The sequence below is a fragment of the Somniosus microcephalus genome, chromosome 5 (genome assembly GCF_052327205.1).
Source record: "Somniosus microcephalus isolate GS21.2 chromosome 5, FLI_Smic_1.0, whole genome shotgun sequence".
In the NCBI taxonomy this organism is placed as follows: Eukaryota; Metazoa; Chordata; class Chondrichthyes; order Squaliformes; family Somniosidae; genus Somniosus; species Somniosus microcephalus.
The window spans coordinates 163,767,655-163,792,616 of NC_140991.1; the positions used below are offsets into that span (position 1 = coordinate 163,767,655).

The 24,962-nt window shown below is 45.6% G+C and overlaps 1 protein-coding gene across 2 annotated transcripts in view; it reads right to left on the bottom strand.

The window, feature by feature from the left end:
• agmo (alkylglycerol monooxygenase) overlaps window positions 1-24,962 on the bottom strand; it is a 530,082-nt gene that overhangs the window by 134,450 nt on the left and 370,670 nt on the right. Inside the window, exons 11-13 of one of the 2 annotated variants that reach the window (XR_015078446.1) lie at window positions 19,852-19,934; window positions 18,095-18,191; window positions 16,081-16,268 (exon numbers count right to left, since the gene is read on the bottom strand). Coding sequence is in view for 1 of the 2 variants with exons in the window: in XM_085988392.1 (XP_085844518.1) it covers window positions 18,095-18,191; window positions 19,852-19,934 (180 nt within the window). In the remaining variant the exon portion in view is untranslated. The remainder of the gene's footprint in view (window positions 1-16,080; window positions 16,269-18,094; window positions 18,192-19,851; window positions 19,935-24,962) is intronic. The other variant, XM_085988392.1, reaches the window with a different exon arrangement.

Genomic DNA, 24,962 nt, shown 5'->3' on the forward strand with positions numbered 1-24,962 from the left:
AAACTTGAGCTCATCCAAAACTCGTCTGCCCATGTCCTAACTCGCACCAAGTCCCGTTCACCCATCACCCCTGTGCTTGCTGACCTACACTGGCTCCCAGTTAAGCAATGCCTCGATTTTAAAATTCTCATCCTTGTTTTCAAATCCCTCCATGGCCTCGCCCCATCTTATCTCTGTAATCTCCTCCAGCCCTATAATCCCCCTAGACCTCTGCTCCGCCTATTCTGGCCTTTTGAACATCCCCGATTTTAAATGCTCCACCATTGGTGGTCATGCTTTCAGCTGCCTAGGTCCTAAGCTCTGGAATTCCCTCCGCCTCTCCACTTCTCTTTCTCCTTTATGACAGTCCTTAAAACTTATCTCTTTGATCAAGCTTTTGGTCATCTTCCCTAACATCATCCTGTATGGCTTGGTGTCAAATTGTGGTTTTTTTTGATAAAACTCCTGTGAAGCACCTTGGGACATTTTATTAATGCTAATGAGCTTTGTGAGGATCCCAAGTATGAGTCATAAATGTGTTCACATTCTTTGAAAATGAAGTTCATTGTCCCTAATAACAGGCCTAGTTCTCATTTTCCATAGTAGTTGATGAGGATGATGTCTAAATTAATCACCATTGATTAAAATGTATGACATGTCATCCTGGAAGGTTACAATCAAATATCTATTTTCTACAAATCTGAAGTGAATATTAAATCACTGCTGAAACATTAGGAAGCTGTAAGTACCTGACAGATCATTGTAAAACCAACATTCACAATGCTCATCATGAATTTTCATTGTTCTTTAATGGTGTAATTGTCATTTTTAGTCCCCCCACCCCCTGATCTGGTTTGTGTGTTTCCTTTATTTAAAAACATGCTGAGGCACAATGGTTTAGTGACAATAATGAACACAATTCATGCAAAAATCAAGTTTCTCAATCATGCTTACCAGCTTTTTGGCCTTAAGCCAAAAATGTTCTTGGCATAGTAAATTTCCCATTTTGTCAGTCATTATTGGTTAAGTGACAGACTTTCTGTTTAATAAAAATAACTAAAAGACTCCCTATAAGTAGCTCTGCTGTCTGTTGGGCCAAAGCCTTAGCTAATACATGATGTAATAGGAAAATCACTAAGTTGTGTAATTTGCAATCTCGTTCGGCTTCTAGTCCAAATAATGAGTTAGTGGCTCAAATTCTTCATATCCGACATACAATTTGGTTTTGGTAGTTTGGCAAATGTTCTGAGCTACTTCTTCCTAAATTTAGAAGACGAACAGCTCAATCGCACCTATACTTCCATCTGTTTTGCTTTTTCCCTAATATTTATATGATGCAGCAATAGCTCTCTGCAACCTTGCGGTCTTCTGAATTCCTCAAGCTAACCGGAGCTTCAGAGTGTTCACTTTTATTTAGATTTCCATGGTCTAACATACAAATTACAGGGGTGGCAATGAAGCTAAAATTTGCTGTACAGTTGGTTCTGTATTTCTCTCACTTTAACCAATGAGGTGATAGGGTTTCATTAAAGCTATTCCTTTATTCATGTACCCTGCCAGTTTTGTCCCTCACTGGCAAGACTGTTCAAAGTTCAAAAGCAAAATACTGCAGATGCTGGAAATCTGTAATAAAAACTGAAAATTCTGGAAATACTCAGGTCAGGCAGCATCAGGCCTATCTCCAAAGTTGTAAAAAAAAAAATTTTTTTAATCTTGGGTAATTCATTACAGTTCTGCTGCTATAAGTTTTAGCTACTTGAATTCTGTTTAACAATGTAAAAGAAATGATCCAAAAGAATATTTTAAAATGTAAGTGCACAGAGCAACCTGGTGATGGAGAGTTATGGATGGTTGGGTATTGTAATAAGACCATAATTTACTCTGGGGGATTCATTACCTCATTAACCATAAAACATAAATGTTTAAATCGTTTATGGATATGCTATGAAACTCTTGAGTTAAATTAAAGCCTTATTACTAACTTCACCATCCATCATTTTTTAAATATATCTCTTAATGGGTCAGAACGGGTTGTTTGCTAACAATTCCACAGTGCTCAGCTCCATTCACAGCTTCTTCAATAATGAAACAGTTCATACCAAGCTACTGCAAGACCTGGATAACATCCAAGCTTGGGCTGACAAGGGCCAGGCAATCACCATCTTGAAAAAGAAAAGGCCCAGCCATTTCCCATTTATCTTCAATGGCACCAATGAGTTCCCCACCATCAACATCTTGGAGGTCATTATTGACTAGAAGCTGAACCGGACCATGGCTACTCTGGCTGGGTACTCTGACCAGTGGTTCACCTCCTGACCTCTCAAAGCTTCTTCCCTATCTACGAAGCTCAAGTCAGGAGTGCGATGGAATATTTATATCACTCGACATTCTACACCAACGAAGACAGAGCAGTTGGTTTTTATTGGTACTCCTGCCACTGAAGTCAGTAGCTACCCCTTCCATCAACAGCACAATGTGGCTGGACTATGTATGGCATTACAGGACGCACTGCAGCAACTCACCAAGCTTACACTGACAGCACTTCCCACCCTGCAAGCTTTACGATGGAAAAGAATAAAAGCAGCAATGTCATGGGAACACCACGGCTGGAATCTTCACGAGCGTCGGGGCGGGTCTACTGCAGGCCGTGTAGCGGGTCGCCATCCCAAGCTTTTCAACAGCGCGTTCAGTACTGCACGTTTAACACAATTGCATCAATTGAAAGATTCATGCGGAGTTCCTGGCCCAATTAAATGGAGAGGGTCTGATTGTGTCACCGATGACTCGTTTTCAGCGTGGATATTTAAAGCAGCCTTGCACACATCTCATTTGAAGGTTGCGGTAGGAGAGATCAAGGTGTTTTGATGAGCTACAAATTGCTGCATAATTGAGATTTCTGTGGGTCATGGAGATACACAGAGAGAAGGCTGTGCCTGTTGTGTATGTACCTTTAAGGGAATAACTGGTCTTAGACTGCAGTACCGGCAGTGACCACCCCTGTATAAAAGGCCCTAGCAGGCTTCTGTAGTTTCAGTTTCAAGCTGCCTCTTGTTCAGTAAAGTACCTGTTAAACTGTTCTCCCGAAGTCCGTGTATTATTGAAACGCGGGCTTTACAGTGGCGACGAGTAAGTTCGAACTCACCTGCAGGGTGGCATCATCTCACGGGGATCTCGCCTGAAAGGAAGGTCCTGGAAGGTCGTAGTCTGAGCAACGGGCATCGACCGAAGGCAACCGCCCAAAGAATCCATCGGTGTTTGGAGAATTGCGGGAGAGACTGTGGTTCCAGCGAATCGTGCTGGTAGCAGGTAGCGCGCTGACCCTTCCGGACTGCGGCGGGCTCAAGCTCGATCAAGCGGCTCTACGAAACGGGCCGCGCAGCGTCGCCGGGAAAAGAAAACGAGAGAGAGGGTGGAGCGCACAGGGCGCGGTCGGTGCTCGAGAACAGGACAGCGGAGAGAAACCAAACAGGAGGGAAGGAAAGCGAGACGCGCCGAAGCTGCGGGTCGTCACCATTACCCCGTAGAACGCTAGGAGCAGCGTGGCAGTAAGGGGAAGAAGCAAAAGCGCGGGAGGCGCCATTTTATCCCGTTGGGGAAGAAGCAAAAGCGCGGGAGGCGCCATTTTATTCCATTGGGGAAGAAGCAAAAGCGCGGGAGGCACCATTTTAAATCGCCCAAGATGCCGAAAAGTGGCAGTATCACTGCTTTCGACAACGAGGTGGAAGACTGGACCACGTATGTAGAAAGAATCGAAGTGTACTGCAAGGCAAATGAGGTGGCTGATGGAAAGAGGGCGTCGGTATTATTAAATCTGATGGGTGCGAGTACGTACGGCCTATTGCGGAATTTAATTACCCCAGCTAAACCAATGGAGAAAAGTTTTGAGGAGATTGTTCATATCTTACAGGAACACCTAAGCCCTACACCACTGCTGATAGCAGAAAGATTCAAGTTCCATAAAAGAAACCAGCACAAAGATGAGAGCAATGCTGACTATCTTACGGAACTACGCAAGTTATCAAAGCACTGCCAGTTCGGAGCAGGACTGGCAGACACCTTACGGGATAAGTTTGTCTGCGGGCTCCAGAGTGAAGGAACCCAGAAACGACTACTTTCAAAAAAGGACCTGACGCTAGAACAGGCTTTCAGCGTGGCAGTATCCTACGAAGCAGCAGCACGGGGAGCTGCGGAAATACAACAGAAACCACAATACAGCGCTAACGAAATGGCATATGGAGCCGAAAAGTGCTATCGCTGCGGCAGAACAATCCATGAGCAGAAGGACTGCTGGTTTAAAGACAAAATATGCAGGCAATGCGGGAAAATGGGACATATAGCAAGAGTCTGCAGCTCGGGAAAGAAGACCAACACGACAAGAACTACTAAGGAACAGTACAGGAAAGTAAAGAAACTGACAGATAGTAGTTCCGAAGAACAGGAGAGTGATAAGTACTCCGGGAGCAGGCGACTAAGTTGTTTAAAATTACACAATGTGATCGCAAAAGAAGATCACCGAACCATTTGGGTCACGCTCATGATAGCAGGGTCCCCAGTGAAGATGGAATTGGACACAGGATCAGCCCTAACTGTCATGAATCAACGAGACTATGAGCGGCTATTCTCACACATACTCTTAAAGGACACGTCCATTGTATTCACAGAATCACAGAAACCCCACAGTGCAGATAGAGGCCATTTCGGCCCATCGAGCCTGCACCGACACATATCCCACCCGATCCCCGTAACCCCACGTATTTAATCCCCCTAACACTAAGGGTCAATTTATCATAGCCAATCAACCTAACCTGCACATCTTTGGACTGTGGGAGGAAACCGGAGCACCCGGAGGAAACCCACGCAAACACGGGGAGAATGTGCAAACTCCACACAGACAGTCACCCGAGGCCGGATTTGAACCCGGGTCCCTGGCGCTGTGAGGCAACAGTGCTAACCACTATGCCACCGTGAAGACATACATGGGGCAAAAGGTCTATCCCAGAGGAAAAATAAGGGTGCCAGTTGAATATAACGGAAAGGAAACACAGAAACTATACATGTATATACTACGAGATGAAGGACCACCATTATTGGGACGTGAATGGATCCGAAGACTACAATTGGATTGGCATTCCATTCTGGCACTAACTGTGACTGACAAAAAAGATGATGACGTTGCACCTAGACGTCTGTCACAAATTCTATCTGATGCGGAAGAGGTGTTCCAACAAGGACTTGGGACTCTAAAAGGAGTAAAGGCAACCATAAAGATTGAGGATAACGCAACCCCAAAATGTTTCAAGACCAGACCGGTGCCATCGCCATACGCCCAGCTGTGGAAGCTGAACTGGAGAGTCTGAAGCGTTCGGGGGTGCTGTCTAAGGTGGACTGGAGAGAGTGGGCCACACCCATCGTTCCTGTAATGAAGAAAGCATTGAGCAGCACGCCTGGGGAGCCAAGGAAGGTTCGCATCTGTGGGGACTTCAAGATGACTGTGAACCCAGTCCTGCACACAGTACAGTATCCGCTTCCGCGGATAGAAGATATTTTCGCCTCACTATCTGGAGGGAAACGTTTTACAAAGATTGACCTGGCTCAAGCGTATCTACAAATGGAGGTGGAAGAAGCATCTAGGAAATACCTCACGATAAACACTCACAAAGGCCTTTACCAGTACAATCGACTGGTATTTGGGGTAGCATCGTATTTGGGGTAGCATCGGCCCCGGCTATGTGGCAGAGGGCAATGGAACAAGTCCTGCAAGGGATCCCGGGGACCCAGTGTTATTTGGACGACATCCTGGTTGCGGGCAAAAATGACAATGAACACCTTGCCAACCTGGAACAGGTGCTCACGAGATTGCAGGAATATGGGCTACGAGCCAACCGTCCCAAATGTGAGTTCTTCAGGAGACAAATCTCGTATTGTGGCCACATGATTGATGAGGAAGGGTTGCATAAGTCGCCGGACAAGATTGAGGCTGTAGTCAAGGCTCCAGCACCTGAAAATGTGTCGCAACTGAGGTCGTTCCTTGGGTTGGTGAACTACTACCATAAGTTCTTGCCGAATTTATCTACAATTCTGCACCCACTGAACACCCTCCTTCAAACTGGTGTAACATGGAAATGGAGTGATGAGTGTAAGCGTGCCTTTCAGGAATGTAAATGCCAAATCACTTCAAAAAAAGTATTGGCCCACTACAACACAACACTACCGATTCGGTTGGCATGTGATGCGTCACCTTACGGCATTGGAGCGGTGCTGTCACACAAATTCCGTGATGGTTCAGAGAGGCCAATAGCCTTTGCATCACGCTCGCTAACCTCAGCCGAACGTAACTACGCCCAGATTGACAGGGAGGCCCTCAGCCTGGTGTGGGGGGTGAAGAAGTTCAATCACTATCTGCACGGGCAGAAATTCACCCTACTGACTGATCATCAACCCCTGGTCTCGATATTTAACCCAAAGAAGGGCGTTCCGGTGATGACGGCGCAACGGCTGCAAAGATGGTCACTTTTTCTAGGGGCACATCAGTATGACATAGAGTACAAAGGTACGAAACAACATGGAAACGCTGATGGGCTGTCACGCCTACCGTTGCCTACGGCGGAAGAAGCATCTGCAGTGGACCCTGTGGAGATATTCCATGCGACCATAGTCGAATGTTTGCCTGTTACAAACGCAAGTATTGAGAAGGAAACCCGAAATGACCCGACGCTCTCTTGGGTCTATAATTTGATGGTGAAGGGATGGCCAGCATATGGCGACTCACTGTTGCCAGCATTCTCGCCAAGGAGGGAACAGCTGTCAGTGTGCCGGGGAACCTTGATGTGTGGGTCCCGAGTGGTAATTCCACCCAAGTTGAGAGATAGAGTACTCAATGAGCTTCACGAGGGTCATCTGGGAGGGGTAAAAATGAAGAGCCTAGCCAGGGCGTTTGTGTGGTGGCCGGGAATCGATAAAGAAATCGAGGATATGACCAAAAGATGCACAGGATGCCAGAAGGTCCAAAACGCTCCACCACAGGCCCCGCTACATCCATGGGAGTGGCCCTCATGTCCATGGCAACGGGTACACATTGATTTTGCTGGTCCATTTATGGACTCAATGTTTCTAATCGCTGTGGACGCCCATTCGAAATGGCCAGAGGTCATTAAAATGTCCTCCACCACCACGGAGAAAACTATTGCAGTCCTAAGGACCATCTTCGCCAGGAATGGGTAACCAGAACAGATCTGTTCCAACAATGGCCCACAGTTTGTGTCTGAGGATTTCCGGAGGTTCCTGAAGAATAATGGGGTGAAACATTACACATCTGCCCCATATCATCCAGCCACAAATGGATTGGCTGAGAGGTTTGTTCAGACCTTTAAAAAGGCCATAAAGGCAATGTATAATGACGACATACCACTGCAACACAAGGTGGATAACTTCCTGTTTGCGGAATGCGACACATGCAGTAACCAACCAAACTCCAGCCATACTGTTTTTCAACCGGAGACTAAGATGTCGCTTGGATTTGCTCAAACCAAACATAAGACGAGATGTTGAGGATAAGCAATTCCAGCACATAAATGAGAAGCCAACCAGGAGCTTCAAGATAGGGCAACCAGTCTTGGCCCGCGACTACTGAACAGAAAAATGGCAGCCAGGCACGATATGCACACAGCAGGGACCACTAATGTACACCGTGGACGTTGGAGAGAGCATCGTGAGACGCCATGCTGACCAGATTCTAGTCTCACAGGAACAAGCCAAACCTGTACCACAAGCATATGCACCTGGTAATGAGCCCGAAGTACAGATTGCGTCTACCTCAGAAGCAGGGGTATTGGAAGCTGACAAACCAACCAATGACAATGAGCCAGAATTGACTCAACCGCCAGAACAGGATACTCGAGAAAGGCGCTATCCAGTCCGGATCAGGAAGCCTCCTCAAAGACTGAACTTATAAATGACTATTTCAGTGGATGTATATATTACTGCGAAAATTGTAATTGTAATTAGTTATTATTTAATTGTTAACTGAATGTTATGTACTGTTTATCTAAAAGGGGAGGAATTGTTGTGTATGTACCTTTAAGGGAATAACTGGTCTTAGACTGCAGTACCGGCAGTGACCACCCCTGTATAAAAGGCCCTAGCAGGCTTCTGTAGTTTCAGTTTCAAGCTGCCTCTTGTTCAGTAAAGTACCTGTTAAACTGTTCTCCCGAAGTCCGTGTATTATTGAGGTGCGGACTTTACAGTGCCAAGATTCCTAGATGTCTCCCTGGGAGTCGGAGCACGCAGGGAGGTCCTCTTCCCTGCAGATGGCCGAAAAAGACCTGCCAGAAACACTAAGAGGGCCTGGCTAGAGATCGCAGAGGAGGTCAGCAGCAGGGATGTGGTGAGGAGGACGTGAATCCAGTGCTGCAAAAGATTTAATGATCTCATGAGGTCAGAAAAGGAGAGGGCAATGCCACATTCACCTACATCCTGATGTGGGTGTCACCCAAATCCCATCACTCTATCTTCCCAAGCCTATTTGTAGTGGCACTTTGTAATTTCCAAACATGCAGCCACTGAACTTTGAGGCTTTAGCAACGAGTAGACGCGTGTCGAAATAAAACGTTCCAAACCATAACTTTATCTTTAAACTGTTTACTGTAACACCTTACAAACAGAATTACAAAGCAAAACACGTTTAAACGAACACGGTCAAAAACTGTATTGCTCCAGCCCCAAAGCTTCTGCCTTCTCCAACCTCATGGTGCTTGAGCTGTAAAATGGCTGGATATCATGTGGCAAGCTTAAGGACTGTACCATTGTAGCAAGAATAAAGGGGGTCACTCAGCCTATACTATTGTAACAAGAAAAGAGGGGGTTTCTCAATACAATAAGTCAGTCAGGTAAATTAACTGTATTATACTATTTAACCAATATTTTAAAGTATTTTCTTTCTTAAACTTTCATGACTTTTACATTATTCTTGCACATCACTTCTCACACCAACCTACCTTGCAGGTGTACCCATCCCTCTCTGTCTATGCACCTATTCACATCCCCATCTGACTAACCGCCACTGACACTCACCCTCATCCTCATGCAATCATAGCAAATAACACCACAGGAGGCCGCCATCTGGCAATGTCACACCACTCCCTCATAGTCACCCTCTACAGATGTAGCACATCCACTGCTTACAACCATTCTATCACTCTCACTCAAAGTTCTCATCTTTCCTTCCTTGCAGGAGAAGAGAGCCCACAACAACAGGAAGAGGCAGAGAACTGGAGGTGGCCCTCCAATATTCACAAATTTGACTCCAGCAGAGGAGGAGGCTCTAGAAAGCTCTGCAGTTCTGGAGCTGCTGGCGGTGGGCGACGAAGAGGGGACATCCCAACAACCTGGTGACAGGATTAAATCTCATACAGCGACATCCATATGGTTGACTGATGTCGGCAGCCAGTGAAATGTCATCATGTGCATAATGGTAACGTTACCCATTCTTATCACAAGACTTCTAATTCATCTCTTTACTCTCCCACAGGTCCGTCAAGTGCCACCCCCGCCCCCCGTCCCCCTGCCACTGTCCAGCCGGAGGAGGAAGATGACTCCTCAGAGGAAGCTCCAGTCTCTGAGGGTGCACTGTCAGCAGACCCATGCACACCCAGCACCAATGCAGATAAGCAAACCTCGGGGGCCACTGAGAAAGAGGATGATCTTGGAGGAGCAGCAACAATTGCGCAAGACCCTAGCAGCTTTTGCAGCCGCGATGTGAGCGACTGTGCAGAGAATGGAGGAGTCCATCTCCAAAATGAGCACCACCATCTCGTAGGCCATGGCGACGATGTGCTGTTCCATGGAAAGGATGGCCACCTGCATGGAGCAGCAAATGCGCCAGTCCAACGAGAATATGCTTTCTGTGAGAAACATAGAAGATAGAAGCAGGAGTAGGCCATTTGGCCTCTCGAGTCTGCTCCGCCATTCAATGAGATCATGGCTGATCATTAAAATTCAGTACCCTGTCCCTGCTTTCTCCCCATATCCCTTGATCACTTTAGCCTTAAGAAATAGATCTAACTCCTTCTTGAATATATTTAATAAATTGGCCTCAACTGCCTTTTGTGGTAGAGAATTCCACAGGTTCACCACTCTCTGGGTGAAGAAATTCCTCCTCATCTATGTCCTAAATGGCTTACCCCTTATCTTTAGACTGTGACCCCTGGTTCTGGACTCCCCGACCATCGGGAACATCCTTCCTGCATCTAGGCTGTCTAGTCCTGTAAGAATTTTAAAAGTTTCAATGAGATCCCTTCTCATTCTTCTAAACTCCAGCGAATATAAGCCCAATCGACCCAATCTCTCCTCATACGTCATTCCTGCCATCCCAGGTATCAGTCTGGTGAATCTTCGCTGCACTCTCTCCATGGCAAGAACATCCTTCCTCAGATAAGGCGGCCAAAACTGCACACAATACTCAAGGTGTGGTCTCACCAAGGCCCTGTACAACTGCAGCAAGACATCCCTGCTCCTGTACTCGAATCCTCTCGCTATGAAGGCCAACATACCACTTGCCTTCTTAACCGCCTGCTGCACCTGCATGCTTAACTTCTGCGACTGGTGCACAAGGACACCCAGGTCTCGTTGCACTTCCCCTTCTCCCAATCTATTGCCGCACAGATAATAATCTGCTTTCCTGTTTTTGCCACCAAAGTGGATAACCTCATATTTATCCACATTATACTGCATCTGCCATGCATCTGCCCAATCACCCAACCTGTCCATATCATACAGGAGTTTCTCGGCATCCTCCTCACAGCACACACACCCACCCAGCTTTGTGTCATCTGCAAACTTGGAGATATTACATCTAGTTCCCTCGTCTAGATCATTAATATATATTGTGAATAGCTGGGGTCCTAGCATCGATCCCTGCGGTACCCCACTAGTCACTGCCTGCCACTCAGAAAAAGACCCGTTTATTCCAACTCTTTGCTTCCTGTCTGCCAACCAGTTCTCTATCCAAGTCAGTACTTTACCCCCAATCCCATGTGCTTTAACTTTACACGCTAATCTCTTATGCGGGACCTTATCGAAAGCCTTCTGAAAGTCCAAATACACCACATCCACTGGTTCTCCCTTATCTATTCTACCAGTTACATCCTCAAAAAATTCCAGTAGATTAGTCAAGCACGATTTACCTTTTGTAAATCCATGTTGACTTTGTCCGATCCTGTCACTGTTTTCCAAGTGCTCTGCTATTACATCTTTTATAATGGACTCCAGCATTTTCCCCACTACCGATGTCAGGCTTACCGGCCTATAATTCCCTGTTTTCTCTCTACCACCTTTTTTAAATAGTGGTGTTACATTAGCTACCCTCCAATCCATGGGAACTGTGCCAGAGTCTATCGAATTTTGGAAGATGACGAGCAATGCATCTACTATTTCTCGGGCCACTTCCTTAAGTACCCTACGATGTAGATTTTCAGGCCCTGGGGATTTATCAGCCTTCAATCCCATCAATTTCCCTAACACCATTTCCCTACAAATACTGATTTCATTCAGTTCCTCCCTCTCATTAGACCCTATGTTCCCCGACATCTGTGGGAGGTTATTTGTGTCCTCCTTTGTGAAGACAGAGCCAAAGTATGTATTTAAATGGTCAGTCATTTCTTTGTTCCCTATTATAAATTCCCCTGATTCTGACTGCAAGGGACCTACGCTTGACTTCACCAATCTTTTTCTCTTCACATATCTATAGAAGCTTTTACAGTCAGTTTTTATGTTCCCTGAAAGCTTACTCTCATACTCTATTTCCTCTATCTTAATTAATCCCTTTGTCCTCCTTTGCTGAATCCCAAATTGCTCCCAATCCTCAGGTTTGCTGCTTTTTCTGGCCAATTTATATATCCTCTCCTTGGATCTTATGCTATCACTAATTTCCCTTGTTAGCCATGGTTGCACCAGCTTTTTTGTTTTATTTTTATGCCAGACAGTGATGAACAAATTCTGTGGTTCATCCATGCGATCTTTAAATGTTTGCCATTGCCTATCCATCATCAACCCTTTAAGTAACATTCCCCAATCCCCAATCCATCCTAGCCAACTCACGCCTCATACCATCGTAGTTTCCTTTATTTAAATTCAGGACCCTAGTCTCTGAGTGAACTACTTCACTCACCGTCTTAATGAAGAATTCTATCATACTATGATCACTCCTCCCCAAGGGGCCTCGCACAAGATTGCTAATCAATCCTTTCTCATTACATAAAACCCAGTCTAAGATGGCCTGATCTCTAGTTGGTTCCTCGACATATTGATCCAGGAAACCATCCCGTATACACTCTTGGAATTCCTCCTCCACAGTATTGTTACTAATTTGGTTAGCCCAATCTATATGTAGATTAATGTCACCCATGATAACTGCTGTGCCCTTATTGCACGCATCGCTAATTTCCTGTTTAATGCCATCCCCAACCTCAGCATTAATGTTTGGGGGTCTGTATACAACTCCCACTAACGTTTTCTGCCCCTTGGTATTTCTCAGCTCTACCCATACAGATTCCATATCATCAGAGCTAATATCCTTCCTTACTATTGTATTAATCTCCTCTTTTACCAGGAATGCTACCCCACCTCCTTTTCCTTTTTGCTTGTCCTTCCTGAATACCCCTGGATGTTGAATTCCAAGCCTTGGTCACCCTGGAGCCATGTCTCCGTAATCCCAATTATATCATATCCGTTTACATCTATTTGCGCAGCTAATTCATCCACCTTATTACGAATGCTTCTCGCATTAAGACACAAAACCTTCAGGCTTGTTGTTTTAACACTCTTAGTCCTTTTAGAATTATTATTTACTGTGGCCCTGTTTGATTTACACACTTGATTTCTCTGCCTTCTACTTTTGCTTTTCTCCTTCCTGTCTTTTGCTTCTATCCCTGCTTCCCTTTCCTCTGTCTCCCTGCACAGCTTCCCAACCCCCTGCCATTTTAGTTTAAACCCTCCCCAACAGCACTAGCAAACACTCCCCCTAGGATATCGGTCCCGGTCCTGCCCAGGTGCAAACCGTCCAGTTTGTACTGGTCCCACCTCCCCCAGAACCGGTTCCAATGTCCCAGGAATTTGAATCCCTCCCCTTTACACCATTCCCCTAGCCATGTATTCATCTGAAATATCCTTCTATTTCTACTCTGACTAGCACGTGGCACTGGTATCAATCCTGAGATTACTACCTTTGAGGTCCTATTTTTAAATTTACCTCCTAACTCCCTATATTCAGTTTTTAGGACCTCATCCCATTTTTTACCTATATCGTTGATACCTATATGCACCATGACAGCTGGCTGTTCACCTTCCCCCTCCAGAATACCCTGCAGCCGCTCCGAGACATTCTTGACCCTTGCACCAGGGAGACAACATACCATCCTGGAGTCTCGTTTGCGGCCGCAGAAACGCCTATCTATTCCCCTTACAATAGAATCCCCTATTACTATAGCTCTCCCGCTCTTTTTCCTCCCGTCCTGTGCAGCAGAACCACCAATGGTGCCAGGAAGTTGGCTACTGCTGCCTTCCCCCGATAAGCCATCTCCCCCAACAATATCCAAAGCGGTATATCTGTTTGAGAGGGGGATGGCCACAGGGGACCCCTGCACTACCTGCCTGTGCCTACTACTCTGCCTGGCGGTCACCCATTCCCTTCCTGCCTGTGCAGCCTTTACCTGCGGTGAGACCAATTCCCTAAACGTGCTATCCACGATGTCCTCAGCGTCACGAATGCTCCAATATGTATCCATTCGCAGCTCCTGCGTGGCAATGCGGTCTGCCAGTGGCTGCAGCTGGATACACTTCTCACACACATGGTCGTCAGGGACACAGGGAGTGTCCCTGATTTCCCACATAGTGCAGGAGGAGCATGCCACAGGGCTGAGTTGTGCTGCTGTGACTTACCCATTAATTAATTCAAATTAAATTAAATCAAATCAATACCAATAATTACACTACAATTAAATGATATACTGAAGGGCCCTTGTTTACTAGCACTCCCTGCTATACAACAGAGACCCTCGAAACTATAAACCACAAAAATTAAGTTTGGAAAAAAGCGAGAAAGAGATTGTAGACACTCATTGACCTCATCTCGAGGAGGGATATTAGCCTAGACTTGGGCATTCATCACCCCACTGATGTGCAGCAAGGTGCTCTCCAGCTCCTTGCTAGCAGGGAAGTGCAGGTGACCAATGAGAGGGATGATGGTGAGACGGAACTACTCAACATGCCCCCACTTCTCCCCTGTTGCCTCCCCCTCAGTCAGAGCCCCACATGTTGCCTTGGATCCTGATGGCTGAGCCTGCCGCTGCACAGCTGCAGGAGGAGCAGTCTTTGGCGGGGTGCTCACAGGCTTCAAAACCCAGAGGACATCCACCAAAAGTGTCTAAGCAGTCGCAGCAGGGAAGTGAGCAACCTGCCTCTACCTTTGCTGAAGCCACAGGGGTTGCACCTCGTAGAAGCACACGGAAACAAAAAAAGACACAATCCTAGATGCACAAGGATATGCACATGGGTATCTGACAAAATGTTAGTTATGTTTCAGTTATATTTCAGACACACATAAATGTATTTCTTTGCACAACTCTCCAGTACTGTCCATTTCTGCCTGCTACCTGGGAAGTGGCTTTGCACAACTTCCCTGCATCTGTGGGAAGCCAGCCAGAGCCGAGCGCTCGCTCAGTAACACTGGCTTTATCAGTGGCAAAGTTTACATAATTGGCTGACTTGTCAAACATGGCATCGGTCACCTGGGTGATGCATAAGTGGGCGGCAGACTGCGAGATCCTGCAAATGTCTGATGCAGATCCCTGGAAGGAGCCTGAGGTGAAGAAGTTGAGGGCGGTGGTGATTATGACAGCCACTGGTAAGGCATGTCCACCAGGTCTTGTTCCAGCAAGCTACAAATGTCTGCCACGACCTGGCGCGATAGCTTGAGTCTCCTGAAGCACTGCTGTTCAGTCATGTCCAGGAAGCTCATCCTCTGCCTGTATAACGTGTTGGGGGTAGCACCTCCAGCGTGGTGCACCCTTGTGCTGACCCCCTCTCTCCTGTGAGCATCAGGTCATTGAGCAGAAGGCTGCTGCTGTCGTGGTTGCTGCCGCTGGTGTGGCTGGTGTTGTTGGTGCTGGGGCTCATCTTGGTCCGATTCTGAGGTCTAAGGTGAGACAGCAGAAGCGGCACCCATGCTGATCTAATAGCTGGCAGGTAAAGTGGAGATCAGAGGCACAAGCCTGCAATGTACTGCTAGTGTCTAGCAATGTGGTGAGAATGGTTTCCGAGGTTGCAGAAACGACTTGTAAACTCCTGACAGCTAAATCTCTGCACAAAATGGTGTCAGCAAGAGCCTTTCCGTTAGACAAGGAAGCAGGTGTAATGTGTGAGTAGTTATGTGTTTTTCCAGCTGTCAATTAATGAACTCACACAATTGCCACCGAGCTTCTGGCTCCTTCACAGGCGAGTTTCACGACGTGCGTGAATCCCGTGCGCAACCAGTTAAAGTTCAAACCTGAGGTTAAAAAGGCAGTTAAGGGTCTTTCAATGAGCAGTTAAGTACCTCAATGAGGTCGCCCGACTCTCCCAAGCGTGACCGTGGTGCACCTCGCAACGCGCCTGAGTTAAATGCGGAAGTAGGCAGGATGATGGCAAGTTCCTGACGCGCTGTCAATTTCTGCACTTTTAACTGCTGATCCGCCCCCAAACCCACACGCTTGGCAATGGGAAAATTCTGGCCAATCACCTCTACGTTCCTCTCCATGTCACACAGCATCAAGACTTGGATATATATTACCGTTCCTTCATCATCGCTAGGAATATGTTGCAATACCCACCTAACACTATTGTGGGGGCACCATCAGCACAAGGACTGCAGCAGTTCAAGAAGGAGGCCTACAATCACCTTCTTTAAAAGGGCGAGTCTGTGATGAAAAACCATGGACCACAAATATCTGAGCAGTTGAAATCCCCTTATGAACTTCCCACACATGAAGCTCTTCATGGGGAATGCTACACATGAAATTTTACTGTCTGTTTCGTCCACATATTACATACAATCACTATTTTGAACCCTACCTGATCCATTTATTCTACAAGTCCACCTGTGCCACATTTCTCCTTCCAATAGAAACTCCGGAATGTCCATATCATCGAATCATTGAATGATACAGCACAGAAGGAGGTCATTCGATGCACTGTAGCTGTGCCATCATGCACTGTTCCCTGACTGATTGCCTTCCTTGGCATGACAAACTTGTTCAAATCTGGATCGGAGTAAAACTTGGGGTCTTCAGAATATATCCCAACAAACCTCAAACCCCAGGTATTAGATACCAAAAAGCCTCAATATTCCACAAAGCATTTCACTATATCTATTTGTACTTAAGACCCTTAATCCTATTCCAAATCAGATATTCATCCTGTGCATTTAAAAAAAAAAAGATGTTAACATGGCATTAACCAGAAGCTTATTTCACAAATCCACTGCCATGGGGAACTGGTGGGAACGGCACAGGGGAGATCCTCAATCTTATGTTTTTTGTAAAACTTTTAAATTTTATTCTCATGGCCTGAAGTTTTGAAGTGCAAATGGAACAAGCTAACTGGTGTGACAGCTAATCCATTTAAAACTGAATTTATATATAAAGTACTACTGAAATTAACCCAGAACGGAAATCACTGTTGGAAACAAAACCCTTTGAAGGGTACAAAACCATTCATGCGCTAGATCCTAAAGCCATGTTGTTTCATTTAACTGTTGGTGGCCAAAGTAAAACTTCCCACTTAATAAATTAAAACCCTGGGATCACCTGCCATTTTAGTCTCTACAGAATTGCAACTGTGCCATACGTTATTCGTATCAAATACATTAATGCATTCGTATGAAATTCTTCTGTACATTCTCTTAACAAGGGCATAGACCGCGGTAGCTTTAACTCCACAGCACGTGTGTGACGAAATGGCCAGGGAATGCTGGCTCACCAGGATGCCGCAGCAACAGGTAGGTGCTGGGTGCGAGGGCGGGGCGGGGTGGTTTCAAGCCCGGGCAGGGGCAGGCTCCTAGTAAGTGAGCTTGGGTTTTAGATTTTTACAACTTTCACTCCCCGCTCCCCCACCCTGCCTCCAACCCAACCGTTTTTCATGTGATAATTCCCCACATTGTCAATTTGCAGCAGAAACATCTCATTTACAACAAATCTGACAACCTTTCCACTGTTTAAGACCATCTTGCGCCCCCATTGATGTCTACCAAAGAGTCTTTGTGGGCTCAGTGCCTGAAGAAGCACCATTCTCCAGTATTGCAGTGAGCCACATTGTTTAGAGGCAAAAATTGTCCACTTTGACCCATTCAGCTGTAGCAGCACTGGATTTTCTTCCCCCTCCCCAGAGGCAGTCTGCCAATCAATGGTATTAATAGTGTCAAGAGTCCACCATGAATATGTATTGAGGGTACACTGAGGAAATTGGGCTAGTTCTCAGCTGACAGGCGGAACTGCTGTTATGGTGCAATTTCAGTGGTAAGCCCACTACTGAGAAAAATCCAACCCTTTATCTTTTGTAATCTCCTAGAGAATCTATGCTGCACCTTTGCCATTGCTTTACTCTTTCTATAATGGGGTATCCAAAACTATAATACAGGTTGAACGTCCCGAATCCGGCAACCTCGGGACCGAGGCCGAGCCGGTTTTCGGGTTTTTCCGGACTTCGGAATGTGTTTCTGATGTCTGAAATCCGAAAATATCGCAACCTGGGCTCAGGCGTTTCTGGACTTCGGACATCAGAAACACATTCCTAGAACGGAAATGCCTGGGCCCGGCTGGCGGCGGAAACAGGGTGTCCGGATTCTGGAACATTTTACGGATTCCAGACGACCCTGTCACCAATCGTTCCGGATTCCGGAACTCTGGATTTTGGGTGCTCAACCCGTACTCTAACCAGTGGGAACCTGTGTGAAATAACATCAGCATGCAAGGACAGTAATGCAACTTTATAATCTCTATTACAAGCCATTTTACAAATTCTGCCACAGATACATTTTAACAGGTTTTTTTCTATTACTGTACTCAGTTAAATGAAAAAAATCACTTACTTCAGTTGCTAGTTTTAAAGGACCAGTCAAGAAACCCAGTTCAGGAACAAAAAAGAAAACACAGCATCGGATGACCTCCAGAATAGCTGCTCCCGATCTGTTGACATTGGAAGCAACACAATTAATGATTGGTGAACATTAACAAAACTAAACTGCAGAAATGAGCAGAAACATGCAGCTTTACTCATAATGGAGAAAGATAAAGGTGTAAAAATGATCTAATATTGGAAACAGAAAAAAGATGCAAAGCATGCGAGACTGAGAAAAACAATGGAAGACTAATGTAGTGAGGCCAACTTTCAACTACAGGTCTAAGTCATTTCTAAATGGTTAAGAACTAATACAAATGCCAACTGAAAGGTCAAGTGGTAATTGCACTTACTGCTATGGTCTGAGGTCATTTTCATAATTATTCACATCACCAGGTGTAAACTCAGACAGTTTATGAAGGGTATTAGTTACAGGAGAAGAAAATTGTGTCAGTCAAATTTGAAAGGGATGGAATCAATTAAAGGAGTACGTCGCACTAAAGCAATAAAAATTCAGAAAGCCTATGGAATGTCTCAAAAAACATCTCAACCCATTAGCTATTTTTGTCCAGGATCAAAGGGTAGGGAATTAAGAACTGGCAGACAAAAAGGAGAAAGAGGACCCATGAGCAGGGATAAGTCTGCAGACCAGACAAATCAGCACAGTACTGCATTTTATGGCAGCTGAAGTCAAGGAGAACACTCTATGTCATTCCATGGTGCCATCTCCATGGGTCAGCACTCCATCAGAAGATACAGCCAAGTTTCATGTTACAGCTGACCATTACTGTCCCTGCACCTGAGAGCCCTAGGCTTCATTGCAGTTGCAGCTGTCCTTACAGGCCTCGCAGAAGATGGCACAGTTCTGCATCTGCCTTTTTTGCTGAGCAAGATTCTGAGAAGACAGGTTCACAGAATCTTGGCCAGGTCGGTGTACCAGGGCTTGCAGAAATGGTTGGTGGCATCCTGACAGGTACAGTCTATCAGGCAATACTGGCTCTTGATTATCCTGGTATGCCTTCTTTCATTCAATATCACATAATGCATGACATGCTGTAATTAGAGTGCTTCTAAACCAGGCATGATAATGGCTAGTCAGGAATTCACATATGTTAATGACAGCATAGGGGGTCTGCTGTTGCAGTTTCCCTTAGGAAGAGGAGCCTTCACTGGCAGTGTGCAAATGTGAGGTGATTTCACACCTGTCAGTAGATGAATTACATAGGTATCAGTTAGAGGGCATGGCGCAACTCTTGGACATCCTGCCTGTATGGCATCCCTCCATGGTTCTTTCTCTTCAGTTGTTAGCCTTGGCTCAGTGTTAGCACTCTTGCCTCTGAGTCAGAAGATCCTGGGTTCAAGCCACACTCTAGAGATTTGTGCACATAATCTAGGCTGACACTTCAATGCATTACTTTACTGAAGATCCCACTTACTTCAGATTAGGGCTGTGCCGCCAACTCCAGATCCAACTGGGAACTTGTGCAGGGGTGAAAATAGGTGAAAATCCAGCAGAGCCGATTTCCACCAAATTTAATTTGGTGTAACACCACAGCCCCTCCACAGCTGCTTTTGAAGTGCAACAGAGACAAAAATCAACTCCAATATATTGGAAATGAGGAATGAAGTGATAAACAGAAAGAAAATGATGAATTAAGGGAAGCAAGGGAGAAGGACAAAAAGAAAGAGGAACCAAATATTTTGGTAATGCAAAAGAATAACTCTTGCCTGTTCTCCATCATCAATCCAACAGAAGTCAGCGTCAGGATAACATATCCAATTCCCAAGAGGATTGTTATTTCTGATAGAGCCTGTTTAACCAAGCAAAAAAAAATCAATTTGCAAAAGGAAACTTACTGTGAACAACTGAGGTTAAGAGTATTGGATTAAAGGATTTAAACAGATTTAGAAACAAGGTTAATACAAAATTGTGTGGCAATTTAACAGATAAAGTATGGAGTAGATCATCAGGCCATGACAGTATGACATCCATTTAGAACTTTTAAACTAAATATTAATGTTATTTCATTCTACAATCCTGCACATTGAATATGCAAACTAATGTTACATTTTGATTTTACTTTGTTTTCTATGGGTAAGTAGAATCATTTCAATTCATTTCCATCACAATGAGCCGTGAAGAAGTTAAATAAAATATCCTAATGTGGCAGTGTAGTAGCGGGAACCTGCTGATCAAAGGAAAAGAAAAGAAAGGACTTGCATTTATATTGCATGTTATCACATCCTCAGAGCATTCCAAAGCACTTCACAACCAATAAATGACTCTGATATTATGCAGACAAACACAACAACCATATTGCGCAGAGCAAAGTCCCACAAAAACAAATAAGAGCAACTAATCTGATTGTTTGTGATGTTGGCCGAGAACTCCCTAATTTTCTTTGAAAAGCATGTTTTACATCCACCTAAACAGACATACAGTGCATTGGTTTAAAGTTCCATCTGGAAGATGGCACCACTGACAATGCAGCACTGCTTCAGCACTGTACTGAATTGTCAGCCTAGATTATTTGATCAAGTCCTGGAATGGATCTTGAGCTTCTCTGATTCAGTGGTGCGAGGACTACCACTGAACAAAGCTGACACTCAAAAGTCTTCCCAAAGATACAATGGCCCCATTATTTACAGAGAGGTGGGGGCGTGTTTGTGGAGAGGTTAATCTGTAAATGCTGGGAACGCAGAGGTACGAATAAATTTAACAGCAGGACCTCTATCATTTATTAATTCCGTCTCCTGCCAAACAGCCAGCCAGATTGACACACTGGCTAGTATCTGGGCGGGAAAGCAAGTGGTAGAAGGCACAAGTTGGTAGGGTGGGGGGGATGGTGATAAGAGTCGGATCAGCAATCGAGAAGGAGGGGAGACCGGGGATTGGACAATCGCGGCAGAAGATCTGCTTGAAGGGCCAGGGGAAGCACTCCTGCTCCTCGTAGCCCTAAAGCAGTGCTATACGAAGCGCTTACCGGTTGGATCCGGCTGCCTCCGCCTCCTTTAGCTGTCGGGTGTACCAAGCCCAGGGAAACCCGGCTGGCCAGCGTTAAATTCAAATGACTGCCAAAATCTCAGGAATGGAACCTCATTAACATATTATAATTACAGACCCGCTTCTCCAGAGCGGGTTCCTCAGACCCTCCCATACCCGCTGCCGTTAAAATGAAAGTAGGCGCGATCATGGCGAGTTTCGGTCGGGTTTGTATATTTGCTGATTTAACCCACCCGCTCCAACCCTCTTCCGCCCCTCGTGGGGAGTTGAAAATTCCCCCCAATGTATTAACAGAGTTTCACTTCTATAGCAGGAAATAAAAAGGTAAACTCAGCTACGTGTTGGCAGGGGCTGCTGTACTAGTTGGGTGACCCATTTTAAATATATTAGTGAACTGAATGGTAACTAATACAATGTTGGGAACACCAAAGCGATAATTAGAGAAAAGAAACTTAAGTGAATTAGAATAACTAAAGTAAAAGTAATTTGTTACAAGTTTCAGGACTGCCTTAGATAATTTCTCAGGTACAGCTTTGCCAGTCACTCCCATAACACTGAGCATCTTATGTTGAAGTGTGTGCCCGTCCTGCCCAATAACTAATTATACAATGGCATAACGCCAAAATGTAACAACAGGAACCCCCCTTTTGATACAAACTGCATATCGTGCCAGCAAATGCATTTCTCCAATCTTCCTGTAGGAAGACTTAAACATTTGGTCGAGGCAAGGCCGGATATCACAGAGCAACAGTCAAAGCAAATTCCACTTGCTTAGCTCAATTTCAATTCTCTTCTTGAAAACGTGTTAAAAAATAAACCACACACACACTGTCCCTTTTGTGGGCCGCCTTACTTCTTTTTTACATTACCTTTCTTTCAGATTATTTCTAACTACAAAAACTGCCCTCCAGCATTTTATAGCTTCCAGCTCCAGGCCAAGAGTCGTGTCTGACAGTCCTCTACTCAAAACCTGACTGTCAATGTGTCCCTTTGTGTCCGAGCCAAGGGACTTGTCAATAAAACCGGTTTCCTCTGCTCCTGCCTTGGGATGACAGGTAGAAAGGATAGGGTACGAATTCGTCCTGGACGGTAACGTAAAACAGATGGCATCGTATCAGCCACCCCTTACTCGCCGCGCCCAATATTCAGTGTAAGAGCCATAAAAGCTTAAGAAAATACTTTAAAATAGTGGTTAAATGGCATAATACAGTTAATTTACCTGACCGACTTATTGTATTAAGAAACCCCCTATGTTCTTGCTCCAGTAGTATAGTCCGAGACACCCCCTTCATTCTTGCCACAATGGAACAGTCCCTAAGCCACACATGGGTGCAGCTATTTTACAGTTTAAACTGCACGTGGTTGAAGGAGGCAGAAGCTGTGAGGTTTGGAGCAGTACAGTTTTTTGACCGTGTTCGTTTATACGTGTTTGCTTTGTAATTCCGTTTGTTAAGTGTTATAGTAAACAGTTTAAAAGACAAAGCTACGTTTGGGAACGTTTTATTTCGACACGCGTCTACTCGTTGTTAAAAACCCCACAGCTCAGTGGCTGCCTGTTTGGAAACTAAGAAGCGCCACTACATTAGTCAAAAACTAGCTCCCTAAGAAGGAAGGGACGGAATCGTTGGCGAACGTATACCCGAATGGTCACGGAGCCAGACGACAATATAAGAAAGCGAAGGTACAGTGACTGCTACTTGCTTTGTTCATTCTATTGAGAAGCTAAATAAGAGCTGCGGGTAAAATGGCCGAGGCCTTACGGAGCCAGGAGCTTCCATCAGCCAGAAAGATTGCTGGCCAAAAGAGGGAAATAAAGCTCACACCAAAGGCAATGGAAGAGAAGTTACATAGAAGCATAGGTGCAAGGAAGGCTAAATTAGCTCAGATAACTGGAAAAATGAAGATAATCGATCGTCTCATGGAAGATAATGCTAATATTAAGAAAGCTGAAGACATGATGTATTACGATTTCTCCAAGCTGCATGAAGAATTTAATGTACTCAATGAAGATGTATTAGCACTTCTGCCTGAAGAAGAGGGAAACGCTGATCAGCACAACTGGTTTGATCTTAAATCAACCAGCATTGAGGACTATATCAAGGCCATGGAACAGTGGATGTTAAAGATTCGTCAAGACGCTGATACAGCAGAGAAAGATAAAGTTGACGATGAAGTCGGACCAGACGATAGCATTTCAGAGACTTCCGCCAGACCGAGCAAAAATCGAAAAGAAGGTAGCTCTGTTTCTGGACGCAGGTCAGTCGCTTCTACCACAAGCTCGTCGCGACGCATGAGAGCGGAGGCCGAACGGGCGGCGTTGATGGCGCGCGCAGCATCTTTAGCGGAGAAGCAAGCTCTTGAACGGGAAGAGGCCCAACTGCAGGTCCAACGGGCCCAGGTGCAGGCAAAGAAAGAACAGCTGGAGATAAAAACAGTTATCGAGGTCTCAGACGCCAGGTTGAGTGCGTACAAAGATTATGAAGGCTCACGGGACGGCGGGAGCCACTGCCAGTCAACGTCGTCACATAGAGTTGGATCCAGGGCACCTTCAAGAGTTACAACAGAGCCCGAAGGCAACCCCCTGGCATTACAGCGTGGAAGAGTGGCCTCTCCACTAACAGGAGCACGTGATGCTACCCCAGACATCAGACGGTCTAGACTAGACCCTGCTGATGACCACCAGAGGCCTGAAGACACAGGGAGAAGCCTATACCGAGTGATGCAACGTCAGAACGAAATTACAGAGATGCTTGTAAAACAACAGAATCTGTTTCGACTCCCTCAAAGAGACATACCAGTGTTCCAAGGCGACCCACTCAAGTATAAGCCCTTCATCAGATCCTTTGAACAAGCCATTGACTCCAAAACAGAGAGCAGCAGTGATAAGTTGTACTACCTGGGACAGTACACCAGTGGTAAGCCACAAGACCTGGTCAGAAGCTGTGAACACATGAGACCGGACCGGGGATACATAGAAGCCAGGAAGTTGCTGCAGGAGCACTATGGTAGCGAGCTGAAGATAGCCACTGCATATATCGAAAAGGCTACCAAGTGGCCACAGATCAGATCGGAGGACGGAGAGGCATTGAACGCATATGTTCTTTTCCTCATAGGATGTCGCAACACCATGGAGGATGTTGAATTCATGGAAGAGATGGACAATCCTACGACTATGAGAATCATCATCTCTAAGCTTCCTTACAGGATGAGAGAACAATGGAGAAGAACAGCCTTTGAGATAATGGAGAGACGGAAAGGTAGAGCCAGGTTTGCAGACTTAGTGAACTTCATAGACAAACAGGCTAAAATTGCTAGAGACCCATTGTTTGGAAACATCCAAGACGTCAGCCCGACCACCGATGGAAGAGTGAAAGCCAAGCCCATTGAATCAAAGACTCTCAGGAAAGGTGGTTCCAGGGGAAGCAGCTTTGCAACTATCGTCACCCAGGCCGAGGAAGAAAGGCCCCAGAACTCATCTCCCAAAAAGAGCAGCACAGTGACGTCTGCTAATGCCTTTCAGAAGCCATGCTTATTCTGCCAGAAGAATCATACATTGGATTTCTGCAGCGACATCAAAGCACAGCCACATAAGGACAGAATCGAATTCCTGAAGTGCAACGGCCTATGCTTTGGATGTCTCTCTCAGGGGCACCTGAGTAGAAACTGTAAGCAAAGAACAACATGCAGAGAGTGCACTCGGAAACATCCCAGTCTGCTGCATATCCATAAAGAAGAACAAGTCTCTAAGAAGAGTGAAGAAAACAATACCGACGAGAAGGTTGTTTCAAGTGCTCTGGTGTCGCTAGAACCAGAGACTTGTGGACTCATTGGGGCC